This window comes from Mercenaria mercenaria, chromosome 8 (assembly GCF_021730395.1).
Source record: "Mercenaria mercenaria strain notata chromosome 8, MADL_Memer_1, whole genome shotgun sequence".
In the NCBI taxonomy this organism is placed as follows: Eukaryota; Metazoa; Mollusca; class Bivalvia; order Venerida; family Veneridae; genus Mercenaria; species Mercenaria mercenaria.
In genome coordinates, this window is record NC_069368.1 from 15,062,852 (window position 1) to 15,075,443 (window position 12,592).

Consider the following 12,592-nt stretch of genomic DNA (forward strand, 5'->3'; position numbering starts at 1 on the left):
TTTTATGGGGTACACGGTACTCTTTTCCTGGAAAATTGAAATAGTGGTCTCTGGTGCTTTTTTTGGCTTAAATTTGATGATAATGATAATAAATAATTGGGTGCAATTGGTCAACTTCTCAGACAACTTGTGGGGTGGGGGGGGGGGAGCACGGGCCTCCTCGGCCCGGACCTGGCAAGGCTATCAATATGACTGCTAGGATTTCTGCCTCACCTTGCCTCAGTAATGTCATGAGGCAAATGATATTCTGATATATTCTAATGCTATTAATATACTTTTTTGAACTTTTATAACTGATTTTTTCATCAGTGTGATAGGCCTACTTTTTACTCTTTTTTGCTCCGCAAATTTTAACCGAGGCAACTGCCTCGGATTGCCTCAGTGTGGCTACGGCGCTGGACCTTGATTGTTTTTATGGCCTTGGAGAATATTTTTTTCAACTTTTTAACAAAAGTTGCAAAATTGCACTTTTTATGCTTTAAACATGGTCAGTGATGTTAGGAATCAACTTACTAATTCCCTAAAGGCATAACCCCCTTATTTCTATTCATTTTTTGACACAAAATAATTTCTGAAGTCTCACTTAATAAAAAAATCCAAAAAAAAAAAATATATTCCGACCTACCTACCCTAATTTTTTTGAGCATGTAACCGGAAACAATTTTTTAGGCTTTAGGTGGCAGCGGGCAGGTGTTCCACATCCCAAGTGTCTGTGGGTTCGCGAACAGATACGCGTCAGCTAGATAATTTCCAAAATACATACAGTATATTGATATCATAAATAAATTTAAGGATATTACAAAATAGTGAACATACAATAAAACGTTACCCCATAAAGCTGTTAAAAATCTGTTTATCACTACACGATAGAGCCTATGCAAAATACACCTGATGCATATAGCTGATGACCGTGATTATGCGATTTACACCAATCGAGACTGCCCAGCGTGACAAATCTCAAGTGGGATGAATCCATTTTACGTAAAGGGTATAGCTTCTACGGTACAGGCGTTTATAGAAAAATATACAGTTTATGTCATTCTTTTAGAACAATTCTACTCAATTAGATACGGATTTGTTATCTTTTCATATCTTTCAATCATTCTTCGGCCAAAATAATGAACCACTGAACTTGACTTTGAACTATTTGTCCCCACACGGACGAGTCGATTCCATGTAAACAAAATTCTGACACATTGTAAGATTTCCATGTGTAAATAACACATATACCTTTTTGGACAAAACTAATGACTAAATGAGTGTCCTTTTGGATGCCGAGTGTCTACAAGAACCAGAATACATCCTAGAAAATGACATAATTGCGGGAAAAAGTACCGCCAGCGGTGACATGGACGAAGGGATTGAATGCGGCTATTCTAAGGTAAATTTACTTTTTCTTTGAAAGAAAAGTTTCGCCCGCGACCGACGTGCACGCTTGATGTGGATATTTTTGATCTATTGAAATAACCATTGTTAGTTGTTATAATGAATACTACATTTTATATTGCATATTTCAGTTTTATTAGATCTAATTTTTGATAATGAAACAACAGCACGAAGTCCACGGGCTTTGACATGACTGCACTCAATGACGTGTCCGTTTCGAAAACTTTTCTTAGTGTCGATTAACCAGTGCCAATTTAGGCTTATATAGTTGAAGTGAATGCATCTGTATAACTATTGTTGAAGTATCACCTGAATTACGGGTGCATTTTAAAAGAAGAGACGGGACGCACGGGTAGCTTGAACCGTATATCAGTTTGGTTTTTTTTGGAGCGTTAAGGTGATGTCACTTTTTGAATTTCCGGTGAATAACAAAAAACCAAAGAATATTCAGTTCTTTCCAAAAACTGTTATATTATGATTCAACCAAATAGTTTCCATTGTCTACCAGAAAGGAACAATTCTTATATCTTAATATTGAGATTTGATACCTTTATAACAGACAGTAAACTAAAACAATAGACATTCATATGTGACGTCGGTGAGCTCAGCAAAGCAATTTCAAGCACAAATATTAATGTGGAATGTAAAGTAAGTTACACACTACAATATCCGTCCAAGATACTTTCAAAAACAATGAATTTGCAGAATAGAGAGATAAAAGTAATTTTGACAGCTCGTGAAAACTAATGACAAATTTTGACAGGTATATGATGACTCATGACCTAATTAATTTTTTTCTGTTATTTCTAACTTCCAGTTTGATTTTCATAAAATGGGTATTCTTTATTGTAGCTTACAACTCGTACATTAAAACAATAAAAGACTATATTGTTACCTCACTGTCGTTTTGTCTACTCATCTCTCGTACGAATTCCTATTGTTTCAGTCATTTGTCAGTAATTAGAGCAACTCACAGTGTTGCAATCATACAAAACACATCCCTTATTTTCACATAGATATTGAGGATTTATCTAATGAGCACATATATTGGAAACACAATTTCAATACCGACTGTGTATTGTAATAATGCTAAACTATCTCAGCCGTGACATCTCCTTAAAAAGTTATAATAAGTGGAAGTCTGGCATCTCTCATGACGGCTTTTAAAGTTGCAACATGTCATGAGACTAGCCCCAGGTAACATTGCCCGATCGGGCTTACAACACAAAATCCATGTCGCTTATTATAACTTTTTAACAACATCAAAACTTGTTGACAGTGACAACATGTCATGAGACTAGCCCCAGGTAATATGCCCTGCGCTGTTCGACGCCTATGTAATAATATAAATAAAACAGTAATCTAAACCCTTACGTAAAACTCAATATTCTGCTTTTTAGCTAAACACCATTTCTATAGACGAGGTTCTGAGTACACTTGTTTAATCAAAACTTTTATAAAACCAAACTGATTTTCAGAAACGTTATATCATTACCATCTTCCCTCTTGCGCATTCGTGTTTAAAGTATTTTATAATTTGGAAAATAAAGTAAATCCACGGCATTCAAGTTTTTTTCCCTTTCTCTGTCCTGTACTGATGGAAAATAAAACTAAATATCAAAAGGAAAATTGAATGCTCGTAGACACACAACCACTATTCCTAAATCCCTGTGATTTATGGCTCAATAGGATACAGATAATGATGCCTTAGAGCCAAAGCGTCCATTGTTTCACCTCTTATATTTATGGCCAATTAATTTTATTACCCGATGGTACTAGTGGGGCGTCGTACAGTGAAAGTACTTTGTTCGACTATCTCTTGAAAAGTTGATTGCATAATACAGTACAGACCATAAGTGGCACATCTCAGAAACAAAATAATAAATGAGCCGTGCCATGAGAAAACCAACATAGTGGGTGTGCGACCAGCATGGATCCAGACCAGCCTGCGCATCCGCGCAGTCTGGTCAGGATCCATGCTGTTCGCTAACAGTTTCTCCAATTCCAATAGGCTTTAAAAGCGAACAGCATGGAGCCTGACCAGACTGCGCGGATGCGCAGGCTGGTCTGGATCCATGCTGGTCGCAAACCCACTATGTTGGTTTTCCCATGGCACGGCTCAAATCGTCTTAATTATAGAGGTAAAACTGATTCAAATTCAAATACCCTGTTAGGTAGTTGGCAAACTTTAAATATGCTAATGTATTACTAACCTTTTGTATGTTTCACCGATTTTTAGCTCGACTATTCAAAGAATAGTAGAGCTATTGGACTCGCCCATGCGTCGGCGTCCGCGTCCCGATTTGGTTAAGTTTTTGTATGTAAGCTGGTATCTCGGTAACCACTTATTGGAATGGATTGAAACTTCACACACTTATTCACTGTGATAAACTGACTTACATTGCACAGGTTCCATAACTCTATTTTGCTTTTTTGAAAAAATATGCCCCGTTTTCGAGTTAGAAATTTTTGGTTAAGGTTTTGTATGTAAGCTGGTACGTCAGTAGCCACTGATGGGAGTGGATTGAAACTTCACATACTTGTTCACAGTTGTCATCTGACATGCACTAAGTAAGTAAGTAAGTAAGTAAAAACACTTTATTTAATGAGGCTACACATTTGGTTTCCCAGTCTTCCATGTGGGCCTCAACATATATACATATAAACAACAGTACATTACACAAAGTTACAATACAAAACAAATAAGAATGGTACATAAATAAAAGTACTGTACAAACTGAATAAGAAATGTAGCATTTTAAACATGTTTAAAGATTGTCATACTAAAATAATTAATAGCAAGTTTAACACAAATCAAAATATATTTTTGTTGGAAATGAACACGAAGATTATAACTGCCTTATATTCATTCACACATGCATGAGAAAAGAATTTCCACTTAACATATGAAGCTTGGAATTCCTTAAGTGTTTCAGACTTTCGTATATTAAGTGGAATATCATTCCATAGTTTGGGACCTGAGTACACCAATGATTTACGAAAGAGTTCTTTCTTCGGTTTTGGAATGACTATTTCAGAGTTATTTACAGATCTCAAGTTATGATGATGCCTTTGATTAATATTTTGAAACTTATCTTTCATATACTCAGGAAAGGAGTCATCATTGATGGATTTGAACATCACTATTGCCTTTTTGTATTGAAGTCTCTCGTCAAATTTCATCGATTTTAATTCGTTAAATAAAGCATCAGGTGGAGTACCATAGCTTTTATCTAGAATTATTAGAATTATTCTTGCTGCCCTTTTTTGAAGTTTGATTAGATTTGTGGTCAACTCATTGTTGCAGTTGCCCCAAATTGTACAACAATAGTCCAAATGTTTTAAAATATAGGCATTATAGAATAACTTCTTGAATAAGCAGGTCCCATAACTCTACTTTGTCTTTTTAGCTCACCTGAGCCAAAGGCTCATGGTGAGCTATTGTGACCGCTCAATGTATGACGTACCGTTTGGTATGACGTACCGTTTGGGTCAAAAGTCTGAAATCGCTCGAGCGATTCCATAATACACGGTTAGCGTGTAAATTTACACGCTTACCGTGTAAATTTACACGCTTACCGTGTATTTCAATCGGTAGATCTATAAAAGTACACGCTCACCCGTGTATTTTTACGCTTTTAAACCGGTAAAATACGCTTAGCGAAACAAATTTATTACGCTTAGCGCGTTTTCGCTCGCCTGACTTACACTTTTAAAATAAATTACCAATCAAAATACATGTTACAAAGGAAGATATTTATAAAGTTTATGACTGAAATTATTATTTTTAAGGAAACATACATAATATTTTCATGATATTACGAATTGTTTTGCCACTGTAAAGAGATTTCAGTTCAAGTAACTTATTCTACAGTATATACGCTTTGATTAAAGACATGTACATTTTTTACCATATTTTAACCTGAAAAGCCTGCTTTATCCTTATTTTCGTCAGAAAAGAACAAGCTTTTTCCCAGTCTAATTCCACACATCATACAATATAACTTGTACTTTACATTTTTAAAATGTCATTTGTTATCATATATCTTTTTTTTTCTACAACTTCAAATAATATATATATATAAATAATATATGTACATAATTGGGTGGGGGGGGGCAGAATAGAGCCGCTCCGTGTCACTGAAGTTGCTGTTTTAAGTTGATCTACCGGAAATCATTACGTAACTATTATGCAAATGACATAAATAAACATATGTCACCTAGGTTATCAAGATCCTTTCGAGGTTCCCTAATTAGAGCGGATCATAAAATTTACTGAAGCATATAAGATGGTTTTGATATGACACAATTTAATGCCTTCGGTCTCAACGCCACTATATATGAACGAACACGGTTTAAATATATCACGTGGCGGAGCTGTCTTGTGAAACAAAAATTAAAATTTTCGAAAGATTATTATTATTATTTACCAGATTTTTTTTAGCGCACTTTTCATCTATAAAATAAACGTTCAAGAGCGCTGAAACAGATATCTAGTATTCTAAAATCTGTAAGAAAAATATTTGGCAATTTAATGGACATTTATTTTTAAAACGAGGGAAAGTGTAGTAACAAAAAATGTAAATTCGTTAGATATAAATCAAGGACTTTAACTACTTACTAATAGGAAATACCTAATATCTGGAACAACGATCCCTATTAGACCTTCCTGCTAATATAAATCTATAATTTTTTGTTTCTTATTTTTTACATGCTGGATCATTTTCTATCGAAAATGTATCGTGCGCGAAGTCATTATCCGTAATTTAATAGATTATAATTATGACAAAGCTGAATTCCGCAAAAAATAGAACAAGATTTCAAGTCTAGAACACCCTTCCCTGCTACCCCCCACCCCCCCCCCCCCCCCCCCGCCTCTCTCTCTCTCTCTCCCTTCCTCTCTTTTCTCTCTCCCCTCTCGCCCTCCTTAAATCTGATCGCTGCCATTTGATATTTTCAAATAAAAAACTTTCAATTCTAAGAATAAATAAGAAATGATAAATAACAATTTCAAGAGATTACTATTTTGAATACGGAATGAATTGATCCCCACCTTATATAAGTGGATACAAAATGAAAAACTGGACTTAATTGAATATTTCATTTTAAACTTCCACTTTTAATTATATTACAAGTATTTTCCATTTAGGTAATACAAATTTAGCCATTTCCGCTATGGAAATAATTTCCCCCATTTCGTTGTATCTATATCCTTTTAGTAATAAGTTTGTTAGTTACTTTGTATTTGTGGCCCCGACCCATTTGCTTATTTTCTTGGCTGCACATGTATATTTTTGATGTTTGTTAGTATAAATTGTAAACAGTAATAAACAATAAAATATTATTAAAATCGAAATTTGATAAAAAAAAATTAAATGCATAATATACATTACCTAGGCTTCGCGCGGCCGGCGACGGTCGCCGGCTACCCAGAAATAAATATTATCCATTTCGTGAATGAAGTTATTCTCTATTTCGTTGTAGTTATAAATTATTATTCCATTTCAGTAATAACTTTGTTAGTTACAGTTACAGGTTTTACCCGGACTTCGCATAGCCAGTCGTTGGCTACCCAGAAATAAATATTACCCATTTCGTCAATAAAATTATTCTCCATTTCGTTGTAGTTATAAATTATTATAAATTTGATTTATAAGTTTGTTAGTAACAGGTACGCATCATATACTTTTACCGGGACTTCGCATAGCCAGTCGTTGGCTACCCCAGAAATAAATATTATCCATTTCGCCAATGAAATAATTCTCCTTTTCGCTGTATTTTATAAATTATTATCCATTTCATATAAGTTTGTTAGTTACAGGTACGCATCATATACATTACTGGGACTTCGCGCAGCCGTCGTTGCTACCCGGAAATAAATATTATGTATTATTTCAATGAAATTATTCTCCATTTGGTTGTAGTTATGAATTATTACCCATTTAATTTATATACAGTCGTTTAAGAAACTACGCTGTCTGCATTTTTTCATATGGATCCATACAGAAGACGATCACACACTGGGCCGCGGGGAATGCAGTCATTTTTGCAGTTCTAAACTAAATTTTGATTGGTCTATTCGCTCGAATTATAAATTTAGAATTGGGTCAACGAAAATACACGTTGACGTGTAAATTTACACGGTTTTACCCTGTAAATTTAACGCGCTTAGCGTGTAATTTATACGCTAAGCGTGTAAAAAACACGCTTAACGTGTAAATTTACACGCTTACCGTGTAAATATACACGCTTACCGTGTATTTCAATCGGTAGATCTATAAAAGTACACGCTCACCGTGTATTTTTACGCGTTTACCGGGTAAAATATACGCTTAGCGTACAAATTTATACGCTTAACGCGTATCGCTCGCTTTAGTTACACTTTTTTAAAAAAAAATTTGCCAATCAAAATACATGTTTTCAAAGGAAATATTTATAAAGTTTATGATTGAATTATTACTTTTAAGGAAACATACATAATATTTTCATTATATTACGAATTGTTTTGCCACTGTAAAGATGATTTCAGTCAAGTAACTTATTCTACAGTATATACGCTTTGATTAAAGACATGTATATTTTTTATCATATCTTACCTGAAAAGCCTGCTTTATTCTTATTTTCGTCAGAAAAAAACAAGCATTTTCCCGTCTAATTCCACACGTCATACACATATAAAACTTTTATTTACATTTTAAAAATTCATTTTTTTACATATATCTATTTTTTCTACAACTTCAAATAATAATTATATATATAAATAATAATAGTTTATTTTTCTCTGACTTGAATGACATGTACATAATTGAGGCGGGGGGAGGGGGGAGTAATAGAGCGGCTCATGTCACTGAAGTTGCTGTTTAAGTGATCTACCGGAAATCATTACGTAACTATTATGCAAAATGACATAATAAAACATATGTCACCTAGGTTATCAAGATCCTTTCGAGGTTCCCTAATTAGAGCTGATCATAAAATTTACTGAAGCATTTAGATGGCTTTGATATGATACAATTTAATGCCTTCGGTCATCAACGCCACTATATATGAACGCACACGGATTAATATATCACGTGGCGGAGCTGCCTTGTGAAACGAAAATAAAAAATTCACAAGATATCTAGTATTCTAAAATCTATAAGAATATATTTGGAAATTTAATGGACATTTATTTTTAAAACGATAGAAGTGTAGTAACAAAAAATGTAAAATCAAGGACTTCAACTAATTACTGGTGGCAAATACGTAATATCTGGAACAACTGATACGTATTAGACCTTCCTGCTAATATAAATCTATAATTTTTTTAATTTCTTATATTTACATGCTGGATCATTTTCATATCGAAAATGTATCGTGCGCAAAGTCATTATCCGTAATTTAATAGATTATAATTATGATAAAGCTGAATTCTGCAAAAAACAGAACAATATTTCAAGTCTAGAACACCCTTCCCTGCTACACGCCCCACCGCCCTCCTTCTCTCTCTCTCTCTCTCTCTCTCTCTCTCTCTCTCACTTAAATCTGACCGCTGCCATTTGATATTTTCAAATAAAAACTTTATATTCGAAGAATGAATAGAAATGATAAATAACAATTTTAAGATGATTACTATTTTTGAATACGGAATGAATTGATTTCCCCAAATTTAGTATAAGTGGATACAAAATGAAAAGCTGAACTTAATGAATATTTCATTTTTAACTTCCACTTTTAATTATATTACAAGGTATCATGCAAGCTTATTGCGACAGGTTGTAAGTTCTGCGAGGGCCGAGCAAGGAAATAAGACAAAAACTTTGGTTTAAATAATTGATCTTCAAATGTTCCATATATAATTATTTTCCATTTAGGTAATACAAATTTTAGCCATTTCGGCTATGAAATAATATTCTCATTTCGTTGTATTTATTATCCATTTTAGTAATAAGTTTGTTAGTTACATGTACTTATGGCCCGACCCATTTGCTTATTTTCTTGGCTGTACATGTATATTTTTGATGTTTGTTAGTATAAATGTAAACAGTAATAAACAATAAAATATTATTAAACTCGAAGTTTGATAAAAAAAAAACTAAACGCATAATATACATTACCTAGGCTTCGCGCGGCCGGTCGCCGGCTACCCAGAAATAAATATTATCCAATTCGTGAATGAAGTTATTCTCTATTTCGTTGTAGTTATAAATTATTATTCATTTCAGTAATAACTTTGTTAGTTACAGGTAGCATGATAAATATTACATGGGGTTCGCGCGGCCGGTCGTCTGCTACCCAGAAATAAATATTATTCGTTTCGTCAATGAAATTATTCTCCATTTCGTTGTAGTTATAAATTATTATCAATTTCAGTTATAAGTTTGTTAGTAACAGGTACGCATCATATACATTACCGGGACGTCTGTAGCCAGTCGTTGGCTACCCAGAAATAAATATTATCCATTTCGCCAATGAAATAATTCTCCGTTTCGCTGTAGTTACAAATTATTATCCATTTCAGTAGATCTATAAGTTTGTTAGTTTCAGGTACGCATCATATACATTACTGGGACTTCGCGCAGCCGGTCGTTGGCTACCCGGAAATACACTGACGAGATAAAGAAACGCCTCATTCAAACTCGGTATACAATTTTTCGTTAACCGTGATTCAAAATTAGAAAAGAACAATTCCATTCGCAAATTAGATGCTTTACAAGAATTTATGGTCAATAAGAAATCATTACATTGTCGCATTAAGCTTAAATCTTGAATTTTAATAGCCCGGTCGGAGAAATTGCATTAGAAAAATCAGTAGCGCGTGTGGCCACCTTTGCTAGCAACCACAGCAGCAAGGCGACGCCTCATAGAGCCGCACCAGTTGCGTAACAGATACCGTGGGATTCTGGCCCACTCCTGGTGCAGCGCTGCTACGTTTGCTGGCTGGGGTTGACGTTGGCGTAACCGCCGTCCGAGATAATCCCACGCGTGTTCAATCGGATTGCAGTCCGGTGAACACGCCGGCCAAGGTAAAACATTAATGTTTCTAGCCTGTAGAAAGTCCCTGGTGACGCGTGCAACGTGAGGTCGCGCGTTGTCGTGCTGATAGACTAATCCTTGACGTTGACGGAATAAAGGGACAACTACATGACGTAATATCTGGTCGATGTAACGCCTGGCTGTGAGATTACCTTGGCAAACGACGAGTTGGGACTTAAACCTATGGTTGATTGCTGCCCAAACCATTACTCCACCTCCACCGTAACGATTGTGCTCCAAAACGCAATTGTTTGCGTAGCGTTCATGGCGTCGTCTATAGACACGGATACGTCCGTCGGCGTTCCACAAGTTGAAACGCGACTCGTCACTGAACACTACGTTCTGCCAACGCTGGCCGCGATGGTTGCGGGCCCAAATAAGACGTTGGTGACGGTGGCGTAACGTTAGAATTAGACCGCGGTAGGGCCTACGACAGGTAATTCCGCGTTCTCTGAGTCGATTTCTCACTGTATGTCGACTAATTGGACGTCCACGGTTACCTACAACTATACGTGACGTAGATTGCGCCGTCACAAATCTGTCACGTAAATGACGTTGACGTATATAATTATCCTGTCGTATTGACGTTACACGCGGTCTACCTGAACGTGGTCTATCGATAGACGTTCCCGTGTCTCTAACACGTCGAATAAGACGCACAATTGTCGAACGAGAGACGTTAAAACGTCTAGCAACTTGTTCCTGCGTTCGCCCACATTCAAGCATAGCCAAAACCTGAGCCCTCTCTTCAGAATTCAGCCTCGACATTACGAAAACTAATGTTTTTTTTTTCAGAGAATAGCTGAAAATATGGTTGTGTGTCGTATTACACATGTACATGTGCAAAAATCGTTCAATCAAACCACATGGTTTACATGCACGGACTGCACGAGGAAATCATGACCAGGTACATGAAGTGAACAAATGGCTGAATGAAATCGCGCGAGTTTTTGTTCACAGTGTTTGTCGGTCAGAGTACATGTAGATTTACTACATTTCACAACAATTAAAAGCGTTAGGAAAAAAATAACGCCAAATTTCAATGAGGCGTTTCTTTATCTCGTCAGTATAAATAATATGAAATAAGGCAAAGCCTCAAATCGAGCTCAAAGAAATCGGATTTAGCTAAAAATATTATGCATCATTTATTTGTCACAAAAAAACTATTCACTATTCATAAGAATTCAGGAGAACCTATTCACTTGAAAAAGTCAACATTTAGTGTCACCATACCTGTAACAGTGAATATCATATGTTGCAAAATTTATGGGAAGCCGGTGTCACGGTGACGTCATTACCGCGTTCCCGTTTCTTTCTGCTTATTAATGACATTTTTCCATTTTCTGGCCGATGCTTGATCTTTTAAATGAAAACAATATTTTTTTCAAACAACTGGAAATCATTATTTCATTATGGTTGAGTGATGAATATTTTTTAGCAATTGAATGAAGTTCTGTATTCACTCCGGAAAGAAGTACTTCCTGTGAGCACCTATCCGCTAGGGTGCGCTTTTTAAAAACTTCCGACGAAACTTTTCAATTCCATCACCAAGTGTGCAAGTATACTTGCGTTACCGTAAAGCTCGATTCTCGAGCAGGCCCTTCGGGCCTGCTCTTCGAGCTCGCTATTAGTATTTCTTCAATGAAATTATTCTCTATTTGGTTGTAGTTATGAATTATACCCATTTAATAATATACAGCCGTTTAAGAAACTACTGCTGTCTGCATTTTTTCATATTCATAATTTTAACATGTCCAAAACATCGCGGAATGATACTTATTTCACTTGGGTATTGATTACATTTTACTCGGACTTTATCATAGACTCCTTGTGTAAAATCTCAAACTTTTAACTAAAATAAAGGTATTAAATCGATATGATATTTCAATGAAACTTCAAAGTTTTGTAGTTTGTAGCATCATCTGGGGCATATGCAGTGAAAAATCTTAATTTGATTTCTAAAATAGTGTGATATTTATTTTTAAAGTCTCTATATATTCATTGTAAATATACTTCGTTATACCCAAGTGGAAACTGGCAGGTACTCGAAAATGCAGCTATCTGATTGGTCAATTAGAACCCCTAATGTACTGTGATGTCATGATAAAGTTATGAATGGATCCATACAGAAGACGATCATACTACTGGTCCGCGGTGAATGCAGTCATTTTTGCAGTTCTAAACTAAATTT

The 12,592-nt window shown here is 35.4% G+C and overlaps 1 protein-coding gene across 2 annotated transcripts in view; it reads left to right on the plus strand.

Moving 5' to 3' along the window:
• The first annotated feature begins 1,171 nt into the window (after positions 1-1,171).
• The window catches only part of LOC123565853 (cyclin-O protein A-like), a 29,946-nt gene continuing 18,525 nt past the window's right edge, over positions 1,172-12,592 (plus strand). For both annotated transcript variants that reach the window (XM_045359628.2, XM_045359629.2), the window contains exon 1: positions 1,172-1,381. In XM_045359628.2, coding sequence (XP_045215563.1) covers positions 1,256-1,381 — 126 coding nt within the window. In that variant the 5' untranslated portion in view covers positions 1,172-1,255. The remainder of the gene's footprint in view (positions 1,382-12,592) is intronic.